General features: G+C 59.0%; 2 protein-coding genes across 6 annotated transcripts; one reads left to right on the top strand and one right to left on the bottom strand.

Annotated features, from left to right (window-relative positions):
- Window positions 1–1766: 1766 nt before the first annotated feature.
- ANXA6 (annexin A6) lies at window positions 1767–18436 on the bottom strand. 5 transcript variants are annotated; one of them, XM_075766690.1, is made up of 26 exons: window positions 17962–18436; window positions 15530–15590; window positions 12520–12604; window positions 12144–12238; window positions 11872–11985; window positions 11706–11796; window positions 11516–11595; window positions 11383–11439; window positions 11112–11205; window positions 10933–11028; window positions 10657–10715; window positions 10258–10380; window positions 9976–10034; window positions 9485–9563; window positions 8498–8579; window positions 8141–8235; window positions 7608–7721; window positions 6911–7001; window positions 6094–6173; window positions 5837–5890; window positions 4550–4567; window positions 3596–3692; window positions 3223–3318; window positions 2872–2930; window positions 2443–2565; window positions 1767–2131 (listed from the first exon to the last, which is right to left on the bottom strand). In XM_075766690.1, the coding sequence occupies exons 2-26, from the start codon at window positions 15545–15547 to the stop codon at window positions 2072–2074; spliced, it is 2019 nt and encodes a 672-aa protein (XP_075622805.1). In that variant the 5' UTR covers window positions 15548–15590; window positions 17962–18436; the 3' UTR covers window positions 1767–2071. The 5 variants fall into 5 exon arrangements, with proteins under 5 accessions (XP_075622805.1, XP_075622808.1, XP_075622804.1 ...); XM_075766693.1 differs by lacking the exon at window positions 4550–4567; XM_075766689.1 differs by lacking the exon at window positions 17962–18436 and having other exon boundaries at window positions 15530–15836.
- Window positions 18437–21924: 3488 nt separating this feature from the next.
- Window positions 21925–27044, top strand: LOC104640091 (cationic amino acid transporter 2). The gene is made up of 11 exons (XM_010308346.2): window positions 21925–22405; window positions 22500–22655; window positions 22915–23083; window positions 23350–23486; window positions 23846–24068; window positions 24540–24676; window positions 25039–25141; window positions 25266–25408; window positions 25819–25985; window positions 26518–26626; window positions 26890–27044. The coding sequence occupies exons 1-11, from the start codon at window positions 21925–21927 to the stop codon at window positions 27042–27044; spliced, it is 1980 nt and encodes a 659-aa protein (XP_010306648.2).
- Window positions 27045–27950: the final 906 nt, after the last annotated feature.

Raw genomic sequence — 27950 nt, 5'->3', positions numbered from 1 at the left:
CCAGCTGTAGCAACCGCTGCTGGAGATTGATTACTATGGAGCTGGGGCAAGACGAAGACTTTTTGGCTGCAGGGCTTTCCAAGAGGAGGAGTTGCTCCAAGGAGGAAATCCCGTCTCACTCTCCCTCCCTGTCCCCAAACACTGTGTAACTCTGGTATCTTGCCCTCATCGTAGGAGCAGCCGGCAGTGGGTGCCAGGGAAATTCCTGGCCTGGGGATCAGTGCGCTGGGGTCAGCCAGGCTTCCTGGCAGCAGCATCACCCCAAGCTGGGCTGGGGACTGGTTCTCACTCGTGGTCCTGTGCTGCTCCGAGGCAGCCGGGCTGTGGGTGACGGGGTCACCGATCACAGGCTCATAGCAATCGTAGTGCAGCCAGAAATTTCACTGGAGCGTTTATGCCTGTGCCCAGGGAATACAACCCCCTGCACGCACCCCGAGAGCCTGTGTTTTGGCAACAAGGAGGCAGCATGATAGCTTGCAGGTCGCAGCCCTGTGCTAATGCTGAGCAGATTTCCCTGCCTGCTCTGGAGGAGCAGAGCTCCACTGCCCCAAATCTGGCTCTCCCAGAGGTGCTGGGCTATTTCCTGAGCCCCAAAACTTCCTTGGACATTGCAGCTGGGTCCCTGAGAGCCCCGTTCCCAGCTGTGGGGACGTGGCCAGCTCTGCTCCCTGCCATCGTTGTGCCATGCCCGCCTCTCCGGCAGCCTCACGCCTCTGCTGCGAAGCCGAAAGCTGCAGTGCTGAACCGCAGGATGAGACGGGCAGATGAAGGTCAGAGTTATATCCTCCCTTCAAAACATCTTCAGCATCTGCTCAAAGCCTTTGCAGCAGGTCCCCAGCCAGGCAGGTGACCCGTGAGCTGCTGTGGGGTGGGCTCAGCCCACCCCGGTGCCACCAGGACTTGGATGCTCATTAGACACAGGGGCAAGACAGAGGAGCCCAAATCAATATGGAAGAGAATGAAAAACCTTCAGCCAGGCCACTTTCCCCTGAGAAAAGTGTTTTTGTTACAAGGGGATGTTTTACAGGAAGGCATCAAGGGAATTTTCAGTGGAATAACAACCAGGTGAGTTGTTTCGCTTTCCCTGGTTTGTCTCTACATGTTGCTGCTTCTCAACCTCAGCTGGTTTTGAAGTGTTGTAATAATACTGTGTTATTATTTCTAATGCTACTTTGATATTTTGAAGGTGAAACTTTCCTCAACGGGCTGTTCTGAGGAAGACTTGGGTATTCAAGGATTTGTGTTCCGACTTGGAAACAATTGAAAGTGCTGGAATTTCCCACTTTTGGAAATTCCAGTTCTTTTCTCCTGGGCGCTGGGGGGAAGTGCAAACATAAACTGTTTGGGGGTGTAGCCTCTGTGGCAAGTGCCTTTCAACTGCTGCTTCAGCAGCTTGAAAGCATAGAAAAACCACGTGCAAGGACGGGTAGATGCCATCAAGTCTGATTTGTATCTCTGTTTTATAAAAGCATCATCCACACAATGGCACGAACCCTGCCGGGGGTTTTGAGAAGCATGAAGTGAAGCTCTCAGTGAAATCCCTGCACTGCTTCCAGCACCAGATGCATTTCCAGCCCCTTTCTCAGCAGTGGGGGACCCTGCGGTGCTGCTTAGAGGGGCTTTGGGGTCTCCAGGGCCCTCCCTGGGGCTGGGGCATGGCTCCTGCCCACCTTTGCCTGCCAGAGCAAGGAGACACTGAGACTCCTCAGCGCGGGCTCAGTCCCACCCAAACCTGCCCCAATAAATCGACCGCTCTTGCCCCAGGGTCAGCAACAGTAAGGCTTTATTTATGAGATTTAAAATTGTCTTTTCTATCTGGGTAAATTCCTGGGTTAGTGGCATGTTTGGATATGCATTATTTTGCACCAAGACAGACAATAATCCCCCTACCGAGACCCTTCTGCTCCCCTCCCCAAGACTCCCCCGCTTGCAATGTGGTGCTGCTTTCCAGCGCAAAGTGAGTCATCGTCTGCAGGGAACCGAGTGTCCCCTGAAGCCCCCGAAGCTGCAGTGACATCAAGGCGGTGCACGTGTGCTGGCTCAGACACGAAGAAGGGGCCCCCGTGGCCACCTAGTCCTCCCCCCCGCACAGGGCCAGCAGAGCCTTGCGGTAGTCGCCGGAGGTGTCCTTCTGCAAGAGGAAGACTCACGTCAGAGAACTGCCTCCTGATGCCTGTCCCGGGGAAACCCAAGTTCAAGGTGCTGGACATGGGGAAGGCATAACTGGCCACCCCGCAGGCATCCGCACAGCAGTGGAAGATATCGGCACATCCCCTCTACAGCCAGACCTGCCAACGCAGGGGCTGGATCCCCTTCCCCAGGCGACGCTCAGCCCCTGTGCCACTCGTGGCACTGCTCATGGCTCGGGTCCCTGCAGGGCTCATAGCCAGGGCTCAGCCAGACAAGGTGGCAAGCTGGGGAGGGATGTCCGTGTCCCCTCACCTCAATCATATGGTGCAGTGATTTGTCAAACAGGTCTAGGAACTCATGGCGAATATTGAGCAGATCAATCTCGCTCCGGGAAATCATGATGCGGGTGAGGGTCTTCTCATCCGTGCCGGCACCCTGCAAAGGGGAGGTTAAACAAATAAGCCCTGAGGGACAGGGACCCTCCCAGCATCTCCAGCACAGTCCAAGCTGCTGATCTCCCCTTGGACACGTGCTGTGCTTGCTGCCGGCAAGGCACAAGCCTGCCGTGTCCCCTGCTGACCCCAGGAAGCTGATGCAGCATTTGAGCTCAGCTCTGTCCTGTTGGGGATGGTCAGGGGCCAAACCCCATCACTGCTGTGGCGTTAAATCAGAGAGTCCCAAAGGCTGTCTGCCCACCATAGCCCCCTCCCACAGCCCAGCCCCAGCAGAGCCCGTCTGCACCTTCATGGACTTGTAGAGCTTGTCAGCAAAGAAGGCCGGCTTGTTCTTCACACTCCGGACTGCAACACACAGAGGGGAGAGAAAGTGGGCTCCTGGCTCACGGCACCCAGGGGACATCACAGCAAGGAGCTGTGCCACCCGTTGGGTCAGCTGCAAACCCTCCTTGGTACAAGGGTGCGGGCTTAGCCCATAGGATGCCCTATAAATGCCCTGACCCTGTGCCACGCTGGGAGTCTCCATGGCCCAAAGGCAGCAGGAATCTGCCCTCACGTTGCCTTGGCAGAGGCAGGCGAAGGGGCTGCCTGCCCTTTGCGGAGCCCAGCCCCGAGGGAACACCTGTCGGGCACTGACCGATGGCCAAGAAGGCGTCCCTCACATCTCCTGACATCCTCTTCCTGATGGCATACTCCACGTCGTGGTTGGTCATTTTGATGAACTCCTGAAACACTGGAGATGGGAGAGAGGAGAGGGTCACTGCCCAACTACTCCATCCCAGCCCTGGGCACCAGGAGAGCTGAGCCTCAACTGTGGATATGTCTGGACCAGATGGGACCAGAGCAGGTTTATGGTGACCTCAACCAGCCACCCCAAATGCCATCTCTTCCCACCATTGGGGAAACAGGGCCACCCCAACCTCCTACTGCCCAGGAGTCCCATCCAGCCCCAATCAAAGCACTGCTGTTGCAGCTGAGGGTCCAGCAGCAATGGAGAAACGTGGTCCTACCTCTGCGGAGGTGTGGGTAGCTGCGAGTACAGAGGATGCTGAGGAAGCGGGTCTCCAGGGAGTCACTGGAGTCGTTGCTGGAGACATCAGCAAGTTTCTGGGAGAACAACCAAGAGTGAAGAGGGAGGCAAGGGGATGGGCATAGCGGAGAGGGGGAAAGACATTAAACAGCTCTTCCTGGGACAGCCAGCCCTGAAACCATCTTGCAAAGAGGGTGGCCTCTTATGAGCAGGAAAAATAGCTTTTATTGGCCAAAAAAAGGCATTTTTTGTGCGTGGATGTGAAGGTGCACAGCTGCACACTCACACATTACCTCTGAGAAAGGATGTTTTCCAGTTTTTATGAGAAAAGCTTTGCAATGCTCATGGTAAAGACTTGTTTTTGTTCTTTGGGGAGTATGTTTTGGGGTTGGCCAATATTGAACAGGAAACTCAGCGGTGCCAGACACAGAAGCCACCCTCCACCCTGGGCTGCAGCAGTGCTGCCCACAGGTGAAACAGCTGCCCCTCCTGCTGCGGGGCTCAGCGCGGAGGCTGTACGCATCACGAACATTCAGCTATTGCAGTAGAAAGTTGCCCCTTCCCCAATTCCCACTTTCGGTGAGCCAGGGAAGCCAGTCCCAAGTCCCATGCTACCAGGAACACAGGTCCTGCATGCAGGCAGCAGGCAGGACTGGTCCCCAGCCCTCCCAAGAGCTTTCCCTCTCTCTTGCCCTGTCCTTTCCCTGCCCGGTGCTGCAGGGAAATGCCCTCATGCAGGTCCCATCTGTCCCCTTGCCACCCCATCCTCATGCAGGTACCCTGGGGCCCCAAGCAAGCAAGCAAGCACAGCCAGCATGGCCAAAGGAGTCCTGGCACATGGGGCTGGCTCCTCCCAGCCCCAGCCCTGCACCCAAGGACCCCAACATCCCCTCAAACATGCAAAAGGCTGAGGAGAGAAAGGGCAGGCACTCACCAGGTTCTCAGCAACAACCTGGCAGACAGGAAGACAACAGGGTCAGAAGGTGCTGCTCAACCTTTATCCTTCCCTGACAAAGCAAGGGAAGTCGTAGCAAAATCCCCCTAAATGACCTGTCTCAGCTCCCCTGAGAATGGGCCTGATCTTAGGACCGGTGTCCTCCTCTAGTTTGGCCCCTACATCGCTAGCTGGGACAGGGGTGGTGGTCTTTGGCCGAGCAAAGAGAGACCCCACCCCTGGGGTTTGGGTACCAGCCTGCTGCTCCTTGGGGAGCATCCTTGCCTGGCCCCAGGCTGGCTCCTGGCAGCCTGCCTGCCTCTGCCAGGCACAGGCAGCGAAAGGAGGGGAAAGGCGGCTTTGCTGACAAAATACAGTGTGGTGCCAGGCCAGCTGCCACCCGTCTGGCTCGTCCCTGTGTTTGTCATCCCTGGCTCTCTCTTTCTCTGCAGCAGGTCGAAGCGAGCGGCAGTGCATGCGGCAGGATGCAGGCAGCACAGCATCCGCTCCCTCTGCCGGCAGCGGCCCCGCTGGGAGAGCTGCACATCTCCACGCAGCGGTACTGGAGCAGGACAGCCAAGCAAGAGCTCGGGTTTGACCCTGCAACGAGCTTCCCAGCCCCCTTTCAGAAAAGACTTGGCCCAAAGGGGCAGGAAGCCAAGGTGCACAGCCCGAGGGTCACAGGTCTCCTGGAACCAGGAGCTGAGCCAGGCAATGGGGACCCAGCACCCTCCTGCACTGTTTTGGGCTGCACAGCCTTCACCCTCCAGTCCTGGCTCACCACAACCCAGTAAAGATAAGGCAATGGTTTGGGGGCTGGCATTCCAGCATGCTGGCACGGCGAAAAGCAGCTCAGGCTTCAGGGCTGCCCTAACAAAGAGTTGGGTGGCTCCTGCAGAGCAGCCCAAAGCTGCCTTTGAAGCTCAAGTGCCAGACTTCAGCATTGGTGTGTGTTACTGGATCCCAAAGTAGCAGCTCTGCACAAAAAAATGGCGCAGTCCCTGGTTGGGAGCTCCCTGGGGCTGGACCCCAGAGCTGCTCTCATGGTTTGCAGCTTTCCTGTGCATGGAGCAGCAGAGCCCAGGGCATCAGAAATCAGGCCTGGGAGGCGTTTACCTCCAAGGGTGTCACTTCACCTGGCATCTCCCCCTGCAGCTCACAGAGACCCTGCCCCGGCAGCATTTGCTTCCCTGAGGATGCCATTTCCAGACCAGGGAATGCAACATCCTTTTTTTTTTTTTTAAAAAAATGCAGAGCCTATAACAGCACTGCCCGTACGGTCCTTACCTTGGCATCTTCATGTGCCTGTGTGAGGTTCTCCGGTCCTTTGTCACGGTTGCCCTGTGGTTCAACACAAAAATCATGGAGCTGGGAAGAGGACATCTCCTGGGAGAGCCCCAGGTGAGGGGGTGGCAGACAGGGTCCAGCAGCGCTGCCCAGCCAGGCGGTGATGCTCTGTCTTCTCTATAGCCACCATCCTTGCAGACCCCCAGCACTGCCCGTGGCAGGGAGGGGACAATCCCCAGCGAGAGAGCCCCCCTTACCAGAGCCAGGGAGACGAGAATCCTCTTGAAATACCCCGATGTGTCAGAGCTCAGGTCGTCTTCCAGGCGCTTGTGGTAGGCTGTGGAGAAGGGGGACAGCTGAGCCCTGCTTCCCACCCACCGGTGCCTGTTGTGCCATGATCTCCATGGGGCCTGTGGATGGTGGTGGCCATCCTACAGCCTTTGTGTGGCTGAAGCAGATGCCTCCATCTGCTATTTCCAGGCCCGGGGAGGAGGGGATCACCCCAGAAGCTCTAATGCCTTGGGCACGGGCACAGCCTCTTGCTCCAGCTGCTCCGGAGGGACGGGGGTCATTGGGAAAGAGCTGTCAGGGGACGAGACATTGGTGGCGGAGCTGAGGCATGTTACCGTGAAATGGAGAGAGGCCAGGACCAGTGTTCTGCTGGGGGTGACCAGCCACAGAGGCATCTGTTTAAAACCATGGGCTCTCTGGGGAAGCAGAGGCTGGGGATTTAACCTGGAGCTTGCAGGTCTTGTTCCTTAGGGAGAAGGGGGCATGGATGGAAGGGAAAGAGTAGTACAGGGTCTGGGGGGGGGGGGGGTGTGAAAAATCACAGCATGGATTTGAGGACTCCTGCCAGCCTCATCACAGGTTTCCACTTCTCTTTAATAAGGTGTTGGACCTGGGGAAGAACTGCTCTTGCCTGGAAGGACTAACGGACCTTTACAGCACCAAGCCATGGACTCAACCCAGGGACAAAAATTGTACCCTGGGTTCTGGAAAGCGCCTTGTACAGTGTTGAACACAGTCCGTGCCCAGGACCTGGGTGCTCCTCACATCCCTCCTGTGCCGTACCTTCCTGATATGCCTTGTTGATAGCTGTGATCTCCTGGTTGTTCCGCGTGGCCATGATTTCAATGAGGGCGCTCTCGTCTGTGCCAGCCCCCTGGAAAAGAACGGCATGGTGGGGTGCTGTGGGTGCCAGCGCTGGATGGGGACGTGGTGGCATCACCCTGCCAGTGCCGGGCAAGGAGGGGCTGCTCGAACCCCAGGGCTATCATGTGCCCGAAGTTCATGTCCAGCAAACAGCTCCAACGACTGGTAGGAACCAGCACAAAAAAGTCCAAGTGTGCTGCTAGAGGGGTCCCAACTGGTGTGACTGGTGGATAGTGGTGCACGCCACTGGTTTGCCCCTACCCTGGCTCTCCTGAGGCTGCCTGCACCTGGCAGGGCACTGGTCCTGCTGCAAAGTGGGAATGCTCTGTAGAACAGTGGGAGGTCTCCCTGAGAGGCTTCGTGTACGAGATGGCTAGAGTGTGCTGGGCTGCAGGGGGGGCAAACTGGGCTTCCAGCAGGTCTTGAGTGCAAACTAGGTCTTTGTCCTGGTGCTTTCTGCTCTGCTTTCCCTTTGTATAGGGGATGAGAGCCTGGGGGTGCGCAAAGCTGGGGTGCAGATCTCACAGCCCCGGGCCACCAGCAGTGCGTGTACAACCACAGCAAAAACCACCTTGTCCTCACGTGCTGAAGCCGATACCACCAATGTGGCAGTTACCTCCACAGCCTTCCTCAGCTGCTTGGCATCGTACTGCGCCGGCGTCAGCATGAGCCCGAGGATCAGCTTGGCGAAGCTGCCCGACAGTTCAGATTTCAGGTCTGCCATCAGGTCCTGCAAAAGCGTTTGAGGGTCAGTCCCCGGCTCCTTCTGCAGGGACAGACCAGCTGAGGCAACACCGGGGAGAGAACAGGGGAGGAGAGCATGGAGGTGGGAGACATCTAGTAGGACCCTGAGGGTGGCTTAAGGTGACATTTTAGGAGGTGACTCTGGGGAGATCCTGGCTCTGGAATCCTCTGTGCTGGACTGAGGATGGGGCAAGCGAAGGGGAAGGGATGCCCTCCCCACAACGGGAGCCTGGCTGACAACTTGATCTTCCTTGGAGCAGTCACGACAGAGCAAAGAGGAGTGCCCTGGCTGCCCACTGCTCCCTGGGCAGGATTTCTTTCAGCGAGGGGCAGATCTCCACATGGGAGGGGGCAGGATGCGGGCAGAAGGAAGGAGCGGGGCGGGGGGCGGGGGGGCAGCAGTACCCTGCCGTAGTGAGCCTTGTAAGCCTTTAGGATCTCCTGCCTCTGGGCATTGCTCCTCTGCGTCAGCACGTTGATGATGGTCCCTTCGTCGGTGCCTACAACAACAGCAGTGATGCTGGGGAGAGCCAAGGGGGCCAGCAGAGTCACACCATGTCACCTCTAACTGTGGGGACATCGCTGTCCCCCCCCCCCTATAAACAGGAGATGGGGAAGATGGAGCTCTCACAGCTCCAAAACTGGCTCTTTTCCCCCCTCCTCAGGGCTTTCACACAGCCCTGCATGGGCCAGGGTGGGTTTTCTGCCCCAGGAGCTGTTGAGGAGCAGCAGGAAGGGGCTGGGTGCACGGTCCCCACTTACCCAGGCCCTTCATCGCCTTCCTCAGCACCTGCGCGTCCCCGTCACTGTTGAAGCTTCCCGCGGGCCGCACGGTTCCTCGCAGCTGCAGAGACACAGAGGAGTTTGGGTTCATCCCTGAGCTGGGTGGGATGGAGGGAGGAATGGATGGAGAGGGATGGAAAGAGGGAGGGAAGGTGCCACCCGGCAAGCCGAGGCCAAAGCAGGTCGTGTGTTAGTGCAAGCACCTGGGGCTCAGTGAGGATGTCCCCACCACTGTCACCCCTTCCTTCGAAGGGCAAACCATAGCCAGGCCAGCAAAGAGCAGGGAGAAGACAGCAACAGACAGTCCCTGGAGTCTCGGTGTCCTGCTCGGTGTTACGCCTGCCTCCCTAGCACTGGGACACCTTGGCCAGAGCTGGCCACAACAGCTGAGAGCCAGAAGAAGAGGCACTGAAAGGGTGCCCGCTCCTGCCCTGTAATTCTACCCTCCTGCATCCTTACAGCTCCCAGCACCTCTCCGTCCTCCCCATGCATGTAGGGCTCAGGGTGCCTTTCCTGCACATCCCAAAGCACCCTTCTGTGGGTGCCTCCGGCTGCATGCAGTGTCCTGGCTCCCCATGGCACGGCCATACCCCGGCCAGCCCTGACATCGGGGTGGGTTGCCCTGGGGAGCACGAGGTCTCCGGTGGGCACCGGAGCCAGGGCTGCACGTGATGCATTGCACAGACATGCAGGGCCTGCCATCCCGAGGGAGGGAGAGAGGGAGGGTGGGAGCCTCAGAGAGAGGAGGGGGTTAGTGGAGCCCGCGGGGGGCAGCCAGCCCTGCCGGGGTTACGTCCCGCCAGCCTCGTGACCCAAAATTGGAGAATGGCATCAAGAGAAGCTGCAGAGCGAGAGGCAGAGCAGAGGTGCGGGGCTGGCTGTGCTCCGCGACAGAGAGGAACAGCCGGGGGTCCCAAGCTGGCAGGGAGCAGAGGAGAGGTACAAGGGGGGCTTGGGGGTGCTGACCTCTACTTTGACCACTGCGCTAAGCTCCCACATCCGATAGGCCACCTGCGCCGCCTCGGGGAAGAACTCACCTGCGGCACTGCAACGGGAGGGCAAGGACAGGGGACAGTGAGCCGTGGGGGCCCCGCCAGCAGCCACCCCCCACCTGGCCCTGCACCCCATCCTGCCCCTCCACGAGGGGTCTTTTGTACCCACTGGGCACGGAGGCAGGCGGGAGGGTAGGGTGGGAGTGTGGGGAAGTGGGTGGTAAATCCCAACGGCCCCCACCAAGGCATCCTCCCTCCAGGTGTTTGTGCCCTGTGGGGCTGCCATGTGCCAGGAGGGGACCATGGCATCACGGTTGGCCATGCAGAGGGGCCGCAGGGCCCACCAGTACTGAACTGCTGCTACTGTGGGTGCTGCCGGTCCAGGTGCTCCACCAGGATCTGACCTGGTTTGTACCCAGCACCAAGGGGATGAAGAGGGACAAACAGGGTGACGGGCGGTCTTACTCATCATCCCCTCCGCACAGCTTCAGCAAGGCCTTCTTGTACTCCCCGGAGGTGTCCTCCTGCAAAGATAGACAGAGATGGAGAATCATGCGGCAGGGAGGGTTGAGGTAGCGCCACGGGATGGGCGCATGGAGAGGGGTCTCCCTGAGCCTTGTCCTCAGAGACGGACACCCGGCACAGGGTGGCTGGGGAGGGGGCTGAGCCCTCCCACGGGCGCTGGCATCATGAGGGGGGCAGCACTAGCAGCTGCTTGGGGGGTGACCGGGGACCCCCAGCACTTACCTTTATCATGTTGTAGAGAGATTTCTCGTACTTGGTCCTGAACACCTCCCGGATGTCCAGCATGTCGATCTCGCTGCGGGACACCATGATGCGGATCAGTGTGTTGTCGCTTGTGCCCAGCCCCTGCAACAGAGGAGCCCCCACGTCAAGCCTGGGATAGCCAACCAGCCCTGCCCAGCCCATCACATTTGGGACCCTCTATCAGATTTCTACCCAGCCTCAGGCCTGAAGGAATAACTCTTTTGGAAGGAAGAGCAGACTCCAGGTCATGCAGGTCCTGTCTTCATGGACCTGCATCACCCTGCCCTTCAGCAGCACCCCATGGCAAGAGGACCCCTCCTCTGGCCATCTCCCCGCAACGCTGCGGGGGACCCCCTGGAGAAGGGGCGATCCACTCACCTTCATGGCCTTGTAGAGCCTTTCAGCAAAATACTCAGCCGTGCTTCTGATGCACTTCACTGTGGAGAAATTGAGGTGCGGTGAGGAATGCTGGCACCTCAGCCTTTGAGCACCCATGCCCCTTGGGCACCACGTTCAGCATCCCCACCCACCCTGAAGGAGCCTCCCTGAAACCAGGTACAGCTGCAGCCCCGATGGCTCTTGCGCTGAGCCCTCCCACCCCAGCAAGGCCAGCAATGTGTTTTCGCAGCACTCCCCATGCAGGGGCTGACTTACCCACGGCCAGCATCAGCTTCTCAAAGTCACCAGAGAGCTCTCCTCGGATGCTCCTCTCGATTGGCTTCCCAGAAATCTTCAGGTACTCATCAAAGACTGCAGGACAAGAGCGAGGTGATGCCTGGAGAAGCTGCCAAGATACCTTCAGGCCCAGCTCCGAGCTTGCAGGAGATGCTCACCCAGGCGGAGGTGCTGCTTGCTTCGCCGGCCAAGGATGTAGATGAACTGGGCCTCGTCCGTGCCCCATTTCAGCTCTCCAGCTTCCAGCAGGTCCTTGTGGGATGGGGAAGGTGGCAGAGCCTGACTCAGGGTGCTGCTCACATGGGGCTCTGCCCAAGCACAGGCACCCTTGGTGCCCACCCGCCTTTTGCAGGTCTACAGATGATCCCAGTGCCACCAGCCCCATCCCTGCCTGGATGCCACCCATCCCAGTGACCTGCCAAGCCTTACCTTGGCATCCTGCTCCACCAGGTCCTCGCTCACCACGTCATCCTCCTCCCTGGTGCCCTGTGGAACAGAAACGGGCTGAGCCCTGATGGGCACAGGCACCCACCACCTACAGAGGCTGGACAGGTGGACATACCTGAAGCAGAACGACGAGCATCTTCTTGAAGTGGCCTGACGTGTCTCCAACGACATCAGCCTCCAGGTCTCTCTCATAGGCTGGTGGAAGAGGGAGAGGTCAGAGCCTGGAGAGCTGGATCCCCTCACCTCTGCCCCTCATCCTGGCCCAAGGGGACACAGGGCAGCCCCTGCCCTTCCCCAGCCCTCACCATCTTTGTAGGCGGCCACCAGGTTGTGGATCTCCTGGTTGGTACGCGAGGCAAGGATCTCGATGAGGCACTTCTCATCTGTGCCGATGCCCTGTGGGCAGAGACACAGCCCTATCAGCGGTGGTCCCAGTCAGGATGTCCTTGGAGAGGCTGCCCACCCCCTTACCGCAATGGCATCTTTGATCTCCTTGGCATCGCTGTAGGCTGGGGGCCGCATCAGGCTCACGATCAGCCGCTCAAACTTCCCTGTCAGCTCATACTTGAGGTCTGCGATGAGATCCTGGTGGAGGGGGAGGAAGGGGCTGGGGGACCCTTTACTCCACAGCATCTCTGAGTGGGTCCAGGGAGCGGTGGGTCCCTGCGTGGGCTGGTTGGTGGCAGCCATGGCCACCTGCGTCTGCAATGGGGGCATGGACCAGGGAGCGTTTCTACCATTACCTTCCCATAGAGGGACTTGTAGACTTGGCAGATCTCTACTCGCTGCTTGTTGCTTCTGGATGTGATGAGGTCGAGGATGGCCTCCTTGTCACTGCCTGTGAAGAGAGCCGGGAGTCCCATTTAGCCCCATGGCTGGGCTCATCGCAGCCGTCCTGCCGTGCCCAAAGCTGCTTCTGAGTCAGGGCCGGGAGGAGAAGCAGAGCCGAGCTGGCTCCAGGGAGGAAAAGGGAGCCAGGAGAGGTCCTGGCACACTGCTAAAGCAGACAGGCAGCTGAGAGGGGAGGCGATGCAGGATGCCCAGCCATGCAAGGGTCAGCTGAGGGAATAGGAGACATCAGGGTGGCCCCAGGGCGACAGTCCAGAAGAGCATCCGTACCAAATCCCTTCATGGCATTGTACAAGGCTTCCGCGTCCTGGTTGGCATCAAAACCTGGGAAATCCTTCACTGACCCCCTGTAGACCTAGGGGAAAGAAAGTGAGAAGGTGAAAGGGGAAGGAACAACCCCACGTGAGATGGGGGAAGGAGAAGTAGAAGCTGAGCGGGACCAGGGCAAGATCCACTCCTGCTCAGGCTGCCCGAAAATGAAGTTCAGCCTCAAACATAAACACTTGTTCTTCTCAGTTGTTTCCTTTCCTGTTTGCTCTCCCCGCTGTGTAAACTCTTTGCAGGCTGGGTCACTGTGGTACATAGCCTTCACCCTTGTATCTTGCTGGCATTGCACTCTGCAGTTCTGCCCTGTTTTTAAGCTTCCCTGCTGCGCCTGCAAGAGCTGGTGGTTTGAAAGGAGGTTTCTTCAGCATGTTTGGGTTCCCAGCTCCATCTGGGGGGGTTCAACAGGAAAAGGGGAGACCCCATGGGAGGGTTGGATGCCCTGAAGGCAGGGGAAGGCATGGAAGGACCAGGGCGATCCCCCTGCAACACAGCCAGGCTGGAGGGAGTGATGGGGGTGGATTGGGAGCGATGAAGGAAGGAATTTTCCTACTGCCTGTTGCGAGCAGGGAAACCCTCTGCATGCTAAGGATGCCCAAGCTCTGCATGGCTTCCAAGTGAGGAGACACATTTACAGGTACAAAATCATTGTGGGCTGCTAAACAGAAAGTACAGAGAAGTGCCAAAGCTGCCAACAGCTTGTCCTGCCCCAGTGTGCGTTCCTGCAGGGCCCAGGCTGGTCCGAGGGGTCAGAGCAGAGGTCCTGGCTACATGGAAAGACTTTCCCAGGAGCCTGAGAGGTCCTGGGGGCTGACATGATCCACTTCTGTCTGCTCCTCTGCACCTCCAGGCTACACGGGGAGCCTGGGAGCGACACCCCGAAACAGAGACCTCAGCAAAAAGCAGGGACCGGGCTTCCTCTTCCCAGGCCAGCTTTGCCCAGGAGGAATTCACCCCAGGGCAGCCTGGAGCCAGACTTTGAACCAGATCAGCACAAACCCTGGGTGGAAGCAGATGTGAAACCAGCCTGGCCCTGTGTAAGGAACTGGGACATATCCCCACTGGAGGCAGGGCATGGGAAGAGCTGAACAGCAGCATTTCCTTAGCGGGGAGCAGGAGGGCTGGGTGTCAGGCTGACCGGGGGCTCTCAGCTGTGTCAGCACCCTGGGAAACTCTGACCATCCCCCTTGGCCCTGCTTGTACCATGTGCCACCTGGGTGCATACACCTCCCAGCATTTGCTTGCTCAGGATCTGCTGCAGGGCTTGTTTAAAATCCCCGAGAGCTGTACGAACGCCCAGGGCTGTTGCCAGTGCGGGCATCTAAAGCCAACGCGTCCCCAGAGAAGATGGGCGGGCAGCACCAGTGCCAGCATCCCTCACCCAGCAAGTGCCTCCAGGAATGAACCCAAGGGGATGGACACGGGGCACCCCGTGCCTGTCACTCCCCTGGGCCCCATCCCAATGCTGCAGCACAACTCCGCTCTGCATCTCACACAGCTGGCCTCTGTGCCCCCATTTTCCAGAGAGAAACTGGTCCAGGCTGGGCACATCCCATAGGCCCTCTTGGGAAGAGCTGCTGGCACTGGTGTCCCATGTAGTAGGGGCCAGGTCGGACAAGAGGAGACGCTGCCCTTCCGGGGAGCCGGGCGGGTGCAGGGACAGATCGTATTGCAAGTGATTCATCCGGAGAGCTGGATTTAGCCCCGCTTCCCGGCAGCTCCCAGACCCTCCTGGCTCTGTGCAAGCTGCTGCCCACATGCATGCCTTGCAGAGACCTAAGTGAGGAGTTGCAGGGCAAAGGAGGAGCCCGGAGGCAGCAGGAGGGGATGAAGGTGGCTGGAAGGTGCTGGGGTTGCACGGGTGGTGATGGGGAGACAAGATGGTGGCCTTGGTTAAACGGGGAAGAGGAGCAGGGCTGTGTTCCTGCCTTGCCGCAGTGCTGCCATGGTGGGGACAAGGGAAACTGAGGCAGGAGTTCAGCACTGTGCATCGCCCCACGCTCCCTGCACTCTCATGCGAACAAGCCCCTGCGTCCTGCCCGCTGCACCCTCCTCACGCCCCCACCCCCCTTTCCATCCCCGCTTCAGCTGCCAGGGCCCCCCGCCTCCCCTCCTCCAGCCTCTGAGTCATCCCGGCCTGCCTGGGACCTCCCAGCTAAAAATAAGCCAGGCTGGGGCCGGGAGGGCGGAAGCAAAATTCCCAGCGTGGCTTTACTGTCTCCCAGCGCATGGCTGCTCGGGGTCCTGGACCACCACAGAGGTGATGCTCACCCATGCTGTGCCTCAGTTTCCCCACCCAGTAGCAACCACCCCCTCGGCTGGGCAGAAAGCCGTAGGTAATTATGCTTGAGGCAATGATTACTTGATTTCTCGAGGGAATGGAAAGCAGAGCCTGGCCCCGAGCAGTGGAGAAGGGAGGCTCTGGACTTGGACTCCTCCCCTTCCTAGCAGAGTGCAGGCAGGCTGTACCCCGCCAGCCCCCGCTGCCCCCCCCCCAGGCAAGGTTTTCCACCCACGCCAAGATGTTTTCCTGGCTGCGAGGGAGCACCTGCTCACCCAGCTGCCACACTGCACCAGCCCTGGCTCAGAGGGGGGGAGAAATCCAGGCAGGGGGGAGAGGCCAAAGCAGGGCTGCACGCCTTGCAGCGGGCTCAGGCGGGATTTCTTTCCAGCAGAAGCCCAAATCCCCAGCGCGATGTCTCTCCTCCCCTTCCCACAGCCCCGCTTTTCTCCCCCATCCCACTGTGATCCCAAAAGGATTTTTGCTCCTCGTGGTCCCTGCTTCCCCACATCCAGACAGCGCTGCCTGGCCAGACGGGAACGTAAACAGGCTCTGGGCAGCATCGCACCCCATGCACATCACCACCATCCTTGCTGCACGATGGAGATGCTGCCCCAGCTCTGGGGTCTGCAGCACCCTCGGTACCCCTCCCCACTGCGTGTGGTTCACCCTTACCTTTCCTTTGGGCGCCATGGCTTTCTGAGCTGGAAATCACCGGAGTGAGGGCAAGGAGGAGCTGCAGGAGGGAACAGAAAAGCTGACGTGAGCCGAAGTCTCCTCTCCGCACGCTGCGTTAGTTAAGGGAGGCTTCGCTCCCTCCCTCGGGCGCTGCTGGGGCCATCGCTGCAGGGGTGGTACCCGCCGGAGGGCGATGGCCAGGTGCTGCCAGGGAGGCTCAGGGAGAAGGGCTTCACCAGCCACCTTGCGGCCACTGGAACTGAGGTCCTTTAGTATCTGGCACCGAGTTGGGGACCCCACGGGCCGGGGGCAGCGGAGATGGGCCCCCACACAGCTTCCTGCCAGCGCCGAGAGAAACCGGGAGGGGAAGAAAGCACTGAATACATGGAAATGGGCTGAGCATCCTCCACGGGGCTGAGCCTTCTTGCTGCATCCCACAACATTCTCCCTGCAGCCCCTCGAGCCATGGCACCATCCCAGCTCCAGCAGCTGGTAGGGACGCCCCGTTGCTGCACGGTGCCAGGGCCAGGCAGCCCCCGCAAAGTCCCACCGACTTTATCTGAGTTTCTGCACACCGAATCAAGGCCACCATCAATCCCACACACCCAGCAGAGTCCAGGAAATGCATCTGGGTTTCCAGGGTAACTCACAGGTGGTTTTCTAACCCCAGCACCATTTATAGCTGCAAACCGCTGCGGTGTGGGCTCTCCCTGCCCCCACCTCCCCCAGAGAAAGTCTCCAGACAGCACAGTTTGCTCTGAGAAAGCTGACGGAGGGAGAGAAACAGCTGGAAAATGGAGCACGGCCATGAATGAACCACTGAGTGTCAGCTGAACTCCAGCCATGAGGCACGGCTCCCTCCTTGCTCCAAAACACATCACAGGAAAGCTCAAGGCGCAGTGGGGCCATGCTGGGGGGATTTCTGACTCCAGACAAGCTCGGTTTCATGCCATGGAGCGAGTAAGGGAAATCACATGAACTTCCCTGCAAGAGCACCCATGGAGCGCCGTCAGGGCGGCTGGGTCACCCCCATTCAGGTGCTGGAAGCTTTTGGGCACTCACGGGCATCCTTGCTGAGAGGAGGAAGTTTTGCAGAGAACAAGAAGTGCCTTCACCTCCCCTTCCCATTTCAGCTGGGGATGCTGCAAGCCTCGGTCACCATTCCCCACTGCTCCTGGCTGGGGGATACCCCCCGCATGCTCTGCACGCAGTGAGGCTGCACTGCAGCCGGCTGCTGGGTGAGCGCCAGGGGATCCCAGCCCATACAGCCTTTTAATTTTACTCAGGAACCTGTACATGAAGCTGTGTACCCTCCGGGGAATGGAGAAAGCTCTGTGTGACACAGCCCTCCTGCCTCACTCTATGCATGTTGCAGCTGGGCTGAGATCGCCCAACTCATCTCAGCAGTGGCGGAGAATCCCCGGCCACACCCAGTCCCCCAGGCTGTCCCTGCAGCATCCCATCCCTGTCCCCACTGCTGCTGACACCTCCGCAGAGGCTGGGGGAGCAGCCCAAACGGCGATGGAGGATGCCCAAACACACCGCATCCACGGGGCGGTGGCGAAACCCGGAGGCTGCAGAGCCCCTCCGCAAAAGGATGGGGAGGTTTGAGTTGTGGGGGTCCCCGCACAGAAAGTGCCATGAAAAATCCTAAATGATTTAGGACAGCACAGCCTGTCCCCTTGGCAGGACGAATTGCCCTTGCCAAAAAGCCGTCATCCCCCCAGCAGCGTGCACCCCGCCGGCCTCTCTGCAGCCCCACCACACCTCTGGACTCGGGGGTTTCACTCCAGGAGCCCAACGGCTATTTTTGCAGCCCACTGCCTGGCAGGGCTCTCCCGGCATGGCCAAACACGGTGAAGGCCACACACACAGCATACCCAGCGCCCGCTGCCCTGCCCCAGGGCGGAAAAGGAGCTTTGACGGGTTAAAAAAAGCGGCATCCATCTTCCCCGAAAGGCAAGGGATGTCCCCAAAGTCCCCTGCCCCACCCCAGCCCTCGTAGGGTTCCGTGGCGCAGCACGGTGCGTTCGCTTGTGCAAAGCTCGGCGGGTACCGAACCAGGGGCATCCTCCCCGCCGAGCCCAGGTCGAAGCCATGCACGGAGGGACGGGCGTTTCCATGGCCGCTCCAGCGCCGGGACATGGACAAAGGCGCATCCCGGCCGGGACACGCCCATGGGCCCCACAGCAATGCCTGCGCCCACCCAAAAACGCACCCGCCGGCAATGCAGCCCCCCAGGCTTTTGTTAAAAAGAAAAGGTATATCATAAAAAGAAAAAGAAAACAAGGATCCTCCCTGCAGCCACCCCTTGGAGGGAGCCTCCGCTTGCACGGCTCACTGCCCAGCCAGGGCTTTCCTCCCCTCGCACGCCACAGCGGTGGCTTTGCACGCCAGCACGGTCCCCCTGCACGCCGGCGCACACTTACTAACGGCAAGAGGCCTGTCGGGGCGCGTTGGCAGGAACAGCCGTCCCCTGGTGCTCGGTGCGTACTTGTGGCCGTGCGCTCGTCCTTGCCGTGCGGCTGATTCCTCCCGGAGAGACGTCACCGCTCACCAGCCCTCCAGTCCCCGCCTGCGTGGCACCAGCGCCGCACTCCCACCCTGGTCGCCACGCCAGACCTCAGCTTAATTTTGGGTGCTCATGGTGCAGGGGAACCCGATGCCGCCTGCAGAAGTGCCCTGCCTGGGTGTGGGAAAGGGGGTGACTCGGCAGGAAAGCCCCACCGGGGTGTGCAGGGGCTCCGTGCCAGCAGCGGTAACGCGCACAGAGCAGAGCGATAATGGTGATTGCAATTCAACTGCGGAAATTTCACCCCCTTCCGTCCCCCCCCGCCCTGGTTTCCTGGTGAATGCTGGGGTGCAGAGTACCCCGCTACCTCCCAGGCTGGTCCTGCCACCAGCCACCTCTGCCAGCACCAAATCCTTCATCACCCCCTTCCCTGGTCATAGTCGGGAAATGTCCATCCCTGACTCTCTCTGCAAAAGATGGGGGGGAGGGGGGCAGGAACTGACCCCCCAGGACCTGCTTAATGGGGAAAATGCTGACCAGGGCTCTGCAAGGAACATCTGTGGGGCAGGAGCTGAGCTGGCAGAGAGCCGGGGAGAAGCAGCTCGCTGTCCCCCAACCTTCCCTCCCGTGCTGCAGACACAGGGATGAGAAGACCTTGCAGCACAGCCACGGGTGGAGGCACAGGCAGGATGCTCCTGGCAGGCTGTACAGCTGCCTGCACCGCTGCCTGCAGCGCCCCGAGACCGTTTCCTCCCCTGCCTCACCCAGGTTAACCCTGCTCCCTCTTCGCTACCACCCTTCGTGCCAGCCAGCACAGAAGCTGCAGAAGGGCTGGAGGAGCTGGCAGGGCTCCCCAGGAGCGGTGGGCAGTGGCGGCTGTGCTCTGGCTGATACGAGCAGGAACAGATAAAACCAAGGGCCCCCTCAAGATGTTGAAGGCTGCTGGCATGTAACCTCTCAGGCATCCAAGCCTTGAGCATCTCTCTGGGGCTGCAAGGCAGCTGAGCTGCTCAGCCCTGCCTGTCCTGGGCAGGGGGGACCCTGGGCAGGGTGTGACATGCCCAATGGCTGGCATGCAGCTGTATTCCATCCCCAGGGGACTTGGGGCACCCTGGGAGGGGGAGACCCTCGTGGCCAGCTAGCACAGGCTGCTCCTTCATGCCCTGTTGTTTCCTCAGGGCAATGTTCCCTTGGGCTGGCGTTGGTGTCTGGAGACCTTGCTCACGTGAGACAACGTGGGTGACAAACGCAGCTTTGTTCACCCTGTGCTGCAGTGCAGGACAACAGCCCTGTTCTCCTCCTGGTGTCCCTGGCTGTGTCATGCTGTGCTGAGCCCCCCTGCCCCAGGGGCGCTAGTTCAGCAGCTCACTGGGGGAACTGGAGACATGGGGCTGCCCCATACATCAGGACAGGGCAGCCTTATGGTTAGAGCACACACCTATACTTCAGGTGCTCTAGATCTTTCCTTGCTTTGTTCTTGTATGGCTGACATCCCCTTCCTCTACTCCTTGCAGCCTGAAGGATGCCCTGAATTACATTGCAGCCTAAGAGATTTTTGCCCCCAAATACTGTGAACAGCTTCAACCTGAACACTACCTACAATAAAATAAAAGTTAGCTTCTCACCCCAAAATATCAGCTGTCCTCAGAACCTGGACTTAGCCTTCTTCTCCTAAGGTACTGAAGACCAGCCAAATCACACCAAAGCCTCCCCTGCATCCTTTCCCTGCTAAGAACAGCCCTCTAGACCCTCTGTGCTGGGGCCTGAGGGCACTTAAATGCCTTACTGGCCCTGAGCAGCCTCACCTGGGGCCCCCACCCACACAGCCCTGGGCACCATTTAAGCCCAGCCCTGGACTCACCCCAGTGTCTGTTTGTATTCTGCTGCCTGGCCCCTCTGGGCTGTGCCTCAGGAAGGAGGTACTGTGTCAGGGTCATTCCTGGTGCCCATTTTATTCCCTGTGGAGGAACACTTAGGTCTTGTTGTGTTTGTGTAACCTTCTATTTAGTACAGGAGCTAGGAAGGCTGGGATGGGGTTAGGGTGTGTTTGGGCTGAAAGCTGCAGCCCCAGTCCTGCTCCTAGGGCAAGGCTGGGGGGGCCTGTGATGGACGGTGCTGCTGTCTGCTCTGCGCTTGGGCTGATCTGGTATGTCTTCATCTAAAGCTGTTGCCTCTATGCAATGGGGCTGTGACAAGGTGTGGGCAGCAACTGGGGTCTTGGTGTCTGGATGCTGGGGAAGTGCAGGCAGCATCAGGATTTTGCTTCTGGGAGCTACAGCTGAGTGTGCTGCTGCAAACATCCCATGGAGCTGGGTCTGTGCTCCTCTGCCTCACTGCTGCAGCCAATTCTTGGACCTGTTCACCTCCCTCTGTGTTCCCCAGGGACAGCTCAGCCTGAGCTGTAGGTGCAGGCACCCCTGCATCCTGACCTGGCCATGTTTCTGCTCTTCTCTGCCTAGATCTTCTCCAAAACCTGCTCCACACATTGAGATGGGGGTCCTAGTGAGAGGGAGCAGGGACAGAGGGAAGGGGTCCTCTCTTCTACCTGCACAAGCAACTTTGAAATGTTAATTAAATTCCCTCAATAATGTCTCTGAGCTTATTAGCATTACAGGCTTGTGTGTATGATTTGGAAGGAGTTGTGGGAAAAATATTTCTGCATAGATTTCCCATTGTGCAGCCTGGAGTGGTGGTCAGTGGGGGGAGGGCCAGGGTCCTCCCAAAAGGGATTTAAGGGGAGTGTAACTGGGGCTGCCTGGTGCTTGCCCTTCCCGTCGGCTTGCAGCTGGAGCAGTTTACCCGAAGGATGGCTGGAGTAAGTAGTTTGTTTGCAGAAGAAGGGGAAAATCATCAGGGTGAGATGCCTTGGGTGGGACTGGTGCTGCGCGGTGGGTGGGATGGCAGCCCCAGCTGGCCTGGCCTTGGGCAGTGGCTCTCCAGCCCCCAGGAGACACAGCAACTGTCCTGGAGGTTGGGGCTCCCTGCGCCACAAGGGCTTACAGCACCCCATCCTGTGTGTCAGGGTGCTGGGCCCTCCCCCAGGGCAATCCCTGTCCCCTCCAGGCTCCACACCACAGCAGGGACCGCGTGGCCTGGTGATCCTTGGTGCTGCTGGGCAGGCTTTCCAGCTGGGTCCCTGAGTAGCAGATTATGGGATTTGAAGCGTGCAGCATGGACTTTGCTTTGTGTGGAGTAACCTGGGGGTTCTGGCACCACCATGCAGATGTGGATTCTTGCAGCCCCCCTTTTCCAGTCCTGGGAGCTCCTGGGGAAGCATGGGGAAGGCACACTAATCCCAGGCATGCCATGCCAAGCACCTCACTTGCTCCAAGCACAAATATCACACAATTCAGGGTTTCTGCTGGGCTGACATCCCCATCGGTGACCTGAGGAAGCCACAGCATTACTGTACAGGCTGATGGCCCAGGGGACCCAGTCTGTCTGAGCTGTGCCCTTGACCCACAGTTGCTGTGGGAGTATCTTCAGCTGAGCAGATGGGTCCTTCTTGGTGTGCTTCAAAGCCAACAGCTGCTCCAGGAGCAACAGCATCTTCATCCCTCCTTCTCTGGCCTGTTTTCTGCATTTCAGATAGTGTCAGTGTCAAAGTTGGGACAATGCCGGCTGTGTGTCCCTGCTGGGGATGCTACTGGAGCAACAGGGCTTCCTCAGCTGGCAGGGGGACAAGCAGGTGTTCTTGTCCCCTCACTGTAGCATGAATCAAACAGAGCCCAGCAAACCCCAATCATGCATTGCTTCATTTCTCACCTGGGATGAGAGTGCAATGCAGATGCTTTAGCCCCATCTTGCTCCAGAATGGAATGCTTTTCTGGCAGAGACAGAAAACAGGCAGCACCTGGGGAATCTGGAAAGCACAGTGTGGATGGTGGGAGCTGCAAGGAAAATGTTCACGCTGGGTTGGGGTCACATCCCCAGGGTGGTGCTTGTGGGGCAGCAGCATCCTCATGCCTGTTGCTTTTCTCTCCTGCAGATGCCATGCTGGCGCTGCCTGCTCTCTGTTTCGAAGATGCTTTCCCGCAGAAAGCGAGTCCCGGCTGGCTTGGAGGGTTCCAGCCTTCGCCGCTGCCTCTCCACCATGGACCTTGTCACCTTGGGAGCGGGCAGCACGCTGGGGGCTGGTGTCTATGTCCTGGCAGGGGAAGTGGCTAAGACCAGCTCTGGCCCAAGCATTGTCCTTTCTTTTCTGATTGCAGCTGTGGTGTCTGCTCTGGCAGGGCTGTGCTATGCCGAATTCGGGGCCCGCGTGTCCCTGGCTGGGTCTGCCTATCTCTACAGCTACGTGACAGTGGGTGAGCTGTGGGCGTTCATTGCTGGCTGGAATCTGCTGCTGTCCTATGTCATTGGTATAAGTCCCTTTTGATCGCTTCACCTTTGCTGGGTGTCATTCCCAGACCCCATGGGGCCACCATCGCTGCCACAGCTGCCACCTCTCCCCAGGTACTGCCAGCGTTGCCCGGGCCTGGAGTGCTACCTTAGACCAGTTCCTTGGCAAGAAGATTGGGAAGTTTTTGGGTGCTCATGCGGCCATGAGCGCTGTGGGGCTGGCAGAGCACCCAGATGCCTTTGCCGCTGGCCTGGTGATCCTGCTGGCAGGTAGGATGCTCCCCCCCCGTGCCAACCTCCATCGTGTAGGATGAGCTACTTGCCCCACCATGGGCAATTCAGGATGGTGCTGACCCCTCTGAGGCTTTGCCATCTCCCTGAGCAAAGAATAGGGAATATAAGGGGGATCTGGGGAAATCTGCAGATCTTCCTGACTCTACCGCTGTCCCCCCTTTTCCATCCTCTCCAGTAATGTCTACCCTGGGCCTCATCCAGGGGGCTCGGCCAGTTTTGCTCTTTTCATCCGCAGGGCTTCTTTCCTTTGGAGTGAAGGAGTCCACCACAGTCAACAAAGCCATCACAGCTCTCAATGTGCTTGTCCTGCTCTTCGTCATAGTGAGTGGCTTCATCAAAGGCAACCTGAGCAACTGGAAGCTCAGGGAGGATGACCTGCTGCGGGCAGCTGCCACTGAGGCTGGGTATGAGGGGAATTGCTCTGCCTGTGCTGCCTTCAGAGGGCAATGGGGATGGCTGGGTCATCCTCCTCATGCTTTGTCCCAGGAAATCCCGCTTTCTCCCATTTCTCCCTGCTCTATTGGCGATGCATCAAAGAGCCAAAGTCCTAAGCCCGGATGGGTGATCGTGTTGGATGGGTGATCGTGTTGGATGGGTCGTTCAGCCTGGGCCCATTCTCAAACCCCATTGCACTGACCCCTCTGCACTGCCTGACTCCTCCTTCTCCCAGGAACCAGTCTGTGGCCAACAACATGACCAGCGCCTTTGGGGTGGGAGGCTTCATGCCATACGGTTTCACTGGGACCGTGGCTGGAGCCTCTACCTGTTTCTATGCCTTTATTGGATTTGACTGCATCGCTACCATGGGTGAGTGAGGTGGGGACAGATGCCAGCGGGACCCTCCCCTGCAAGCTCGGGGGCTGTGGCAGTGATTCTCTCCACAGCCCTGGGAGCTGGTGTAGGGATGGGCAGGGAATGGACATACTGCTCTGTGCCACAGCCACTCTCTCCTGCCCTCCATGCTCAGAGGAGGAACTGTAAGAGTCCATGTGGCATGACTGGGCTAATCCTGAAGCAGAGATGGTCTCTAGCCCCATAACCCTGGGGCCCAGGAACTCTAGTGGTCCTTGCTAGAAGGCCTCTGTGTCCCCTCTTGTGTGTCTGGGGGGGGATGTATGGGATATTTAATGAGCATTTGTTTTTACAGCTGAGCTTGTCCTCCCCAGGGGAAGAAGTGAGGGAGCCACAGAGATCCATCCCCATAGGCATTGTCCTCTCCCTCCTCATCTGCTTCCTCACGTACTTTGGTGTGTCTGCTTCTCTCACCCTGATGATGCCCTACTACCTCCTGGACACCATGAGCCCATTCCCAGCAGCTTTTGAATATGTTGGCTGGAGCAGCGCAAAGCATGCTGTGGCTGTGGGGTCACTGTGTGCCCTGACGACCAGGTGAGGGGCAACCCCCCCTTGGCTCAGAGCGCACTGGAGCTGTAACATATGCAGAAGCTATCCCCAACCCCTTCCATCTGACTGCCCTGCTTGGCCAAAATCCCTCAGCTCTTCCTCACAAACCCTATTGCTCCCAATCCGGCCCCTCCTGATCAAGGAGAGCAACCAAGCCCCTTTGCTTGCCACTTATAGCCCAGAGTTGGAGGAAGTGGTCAGGTCTTTGGTGGCACCATGACGACAGGAGCAGGCTGGGGTGTCTCAGTGTGCACAGGACTCCCGGTGACGTGTGGACATCACTTCACCGATACTGTCCCTCATCTGATGGTGAGGGAGGTGATGGTCTTATTTTGAGATGTACATGGACTGTACAGATGAACAGGAGCTCCCTTTGCATCCAAGGAGGAACAAAAAGCAGGATGGTATCCTCTGGATTCCTGCCCTCTTCTGCCCAATCTCCTCCCCTCTCTGCAGCCTCCTGGGCTCCATGTTCCCCATGCCACGGATCCTGTATGCAATGGCTCGAGACGGGCTCCTTTTCAAACCTCTGGCCAAAGTCAGTTGTCGTCAGTGCCCAGTGGTGGCAACACTGGTGTCTGGAGGAGTGGCAGGTGGGTGAGTGATTGGGTTACCCCTTAACCTTGAGCAGTGCTTGGGGGATGTCCTCTTTCAGCAGGACAACACAGACCCCCTAGCTTGTCAGTAGCTATTTGAGCAGAGAGGTCTCATTGCCATGGGTGAGGACCATTTGGCCTCGATGCTGCCCCAGGCACCAGTTCAGCCACTCTGAGCTGCCAGGCAGGAGGTAGCAGGATGCTTTGCACTGGTGACTGAAGCATCACCAGCTTATCAAGGTGGTTGAGTCCTGTTGCAGCAGGTGTCAAGGAGGCAGAGGGAGAGCACAGCTGAGATGGGTGCTGCAGCAGTGCTGCCAGCTTTGCTGGAAGGCTGAAAGGGCTTCTTGTCCCCACAGCTCTCCTGGCCCTCCTCTTCAACCTGAAAGCCCTGGTTGACATGATGTCCATTGGCATGCTGCTGGCCTACTCGCTGGTGGCTGGCTGTGTGCTGTTGCTCAGGTGAGACTGCTGGGGACAGGGCTAACCCAGCTTCTGATGTTGGCCATGCCCAGGACAAGGCACTGGCCTTGGTGCACTGCAGGTGCACACTCATGTGCCTTGGCATCTGATTTCTGCTCCCCAGGTACCAGCCTGGACTCAGCGCTCAGGATGTTCCTGCGGAGAAGGTCCTGGCTGCACAGCTCTGGTGGGACCGTCTTGTCCAGCCACCCCCGCATCCCACCCCACATTCCTCTGCTGTAGTGGCCTGGGCTCTGGCAGCTCTAGGTACGCCCTGAAGCGTTGGATGGGCTTTACGGGGAACTGGTGTGGGGACACCCCGGGGGGCTTTACGGGGAGCTGGTGTGGGGACACCCTGGGGGGACATCGCTGCTGTAGCATGGGCTGGCAGGTTCCTGCTCACTGAAAGCCACCTGGCAGGGTCTGCCTGGCTCCCTCCTGCCCTCTCCTGACTGCTGCACAGCTGGCTGCTCCAGTGGGACCTTGGGAAACCTGCTGCTCCCTCTGCTTCCCAGACTGGAGAGAAAAGCTAAACCCACTATGACAAGCCACCCACCCTGTCCCCTGCTTATCCTTTGTCCCTCCCACCATGGCAGCCTGGGTGCTGCACCCCAGGAGAGGGATGGGCTCAGCCCAGGGAAGTGCTGCCCTGATGTGCTGCCGTGGTCCCTCCGCAGCCGCCCTGGTCTGCGCCGTGAGCTGGGTGAGCAGTGCTGCGCTGCCGTGCCTCCAGGCTGGGGGTGCCGGGTGCATCACTGCTCTGGCTCTGCCTCTCCTGGGGATCCTGCTGGCAGCTCTGCTCATCTGGAGGCAGCCTCAGAGCCGGGAGAGAGCATCCTTTATGGTGAGCACATCGCCTGGCTCTCGGGGACCATCCCCAGGGACAAGGACCTGGGGGACAGAGAGGAGGCAAGTGCCGCAGCCCCATGGGCAAAGGGTTATGTTGCACTGGGGGGGGGGGTGTTCCCTCTGCTTCAGGTCAGGCAGAACTTTGCTGTGTCCATGTTGAACAAAGCGCTGTTGGAGGCATCGGGCAGCTCGCAGGGTTTTCCATGGGGACTGTGAGGGCTGCCTGGTTCTTCCAGCTGTGTCTCGCAGGCCAAAGGGGCACCTCCTGTAGCCCCAACTGAGCCCATGCCTGCTGCATGACTCACAGCTGCTCTTCAGTAAAAAGAAGCCTGGTCCTGACACCCTGGATGTCCCAGCTCATGTCTCTGAGCCTCGCAGTCTGATGGCCAGGCTGGGATGGCCCTTGCTTGGTGGCAACTAGCCAAAGCAGCAAAGAGCCCAAATGGGCTATGAAACCCCTGCCTGTGGGCTGGCCAGTGCTTCTGGGTGAAGGCATGACCCTGTTGCCTTGTGCTTGGTCCCTGTAGGTTCCCTGCCTGCCCTTCCTGCCACTCCTCAGCATCACCATCAACTGCATCCTGATGGCCCAGCTCAGTGTGGCCGCCTGGCTGCAGTACCTGCTCTGGATGGCCATCGGTAAGCCTGGCCACCCTTCAGGTCCTGGAGCTGGTGGCAACCTCTTTGGGTGAAGCACAGGTGGTTTGAGAGCCTGCAGCATTAATGCTGGCTGCAGAGCAGTGGTGGGTGTACGCAGGAGATGCTCAACTTTAATGTCAAAGGGTGGTGGGAATACCCCATCCTCTGATGTGTGGCCCAAAGGAGTGGGAGCTTTGTGGCTGGGAGGAGAGGGAAGAGAGAGGACCCCCCCCACACACACCCCCTATTCTGCCCATTCCTAGGTTTCCTCATTTACTTTGGCTATGGGATCTGGCACAGCGCCGAGAGCCACCAGCCTGAAGGAGCAGCCCCCCGGGAGCTGCTGGGTTGCACAGCCAGGGAGGTGGCCCTGGAGCCCTGCGGGACTGCACCGTGCCCAACTGCTCCAGGGCAATAAAAGGAGACAGCTTCTCCCTGAGCACCTGCCTCCATCCACCCTGTGCCTGGGGGGCAGAGAGACCCCCTGGGGTGAAGGTCCCATCCTGTGGAGGGGCACAGCCCTGACACAAACCCTGGGAGCTGTTTTCTCCAGAGTCTGGTGAACTTCTCTGAGCAACCTGGATCCTCACAGCGAGCCCCTTGCTGAAGGAGTTTTGGAGAGGATAAAGCAGAAAAGTGGTTTTGCTGCTGTTATTGGGTTGTGGGAGTTGCTTCTTTTGCCTTTGAAACCTCACCCTTGCAGCCCCCCAACATCCCCTGGCCCCTCAGCTGCTCATGGCAGAGCAGAGTGGAGGCTTCTCATGCTGCCCTGACCCTCCGTGCTGCCTCAGCACCCCAAAGCAGGCAGGGCTGACCTGCCTGTCCCCCCATGACTGCCAAGGCACTGCCTGTGCCAGGCTTTTTCCTCCTTACTGAGAACAAGTCCTCTTTCTGGACTCATTTATTCCTCCTCCTCTTTTCCCAGCCCTCCTCTTTCCCAGAGCTGGGCACATTCCTCCAGGTCCCACGCAGGATCTGCCTTCGGGGGAGTGGGATGCAGTACCAGGTGCCCAGAGCAGGATGCCAGACCCCACCAGCCTCATCTCCCTTTGCTGAGCAGTCCTGCCCCCTTCAAGTACAGCTAGGCAGGAGTTACTGGAGCAGCAACCTGCTCCGTGACCCCTGCTTTGGTGCTACAGCACCTCGTGCCTCCCCCCACATCTCTGAGGCTGCCCCACCGGCCCTCCCCAGAGCTGAGGGGGAAACATGGGTGCATACAGTGGGTGCTCTGGGGGGATGCTGGTCTGACATGCTGAGCACCCCATTTCTCACTCCAGCACCCTGTGGAGGTGCTGGGTTAAGAGCAGGACCCCGCATCCACGTT

Source organism: Balearica regulorum, chromosome 14 (genome assembly GCF_011004875.1).
Source record: "Balearica regulorum gibbericeps isolate bBalReg1 chromosome 14, bBalReg1.pri, whole genome shotgun sequence".
Taxonomy (NCBI): domain Eukaryota; kingdom Metazoa; phylum Chordata; class Aves; order Gruiformes; family Gruidae; genus Balearica; species Balearica regulorum.
Note: the sequence above shows the minus strand (reverse complement) of the source record. Positions and strands in the feature narration are given on the sequence as shown.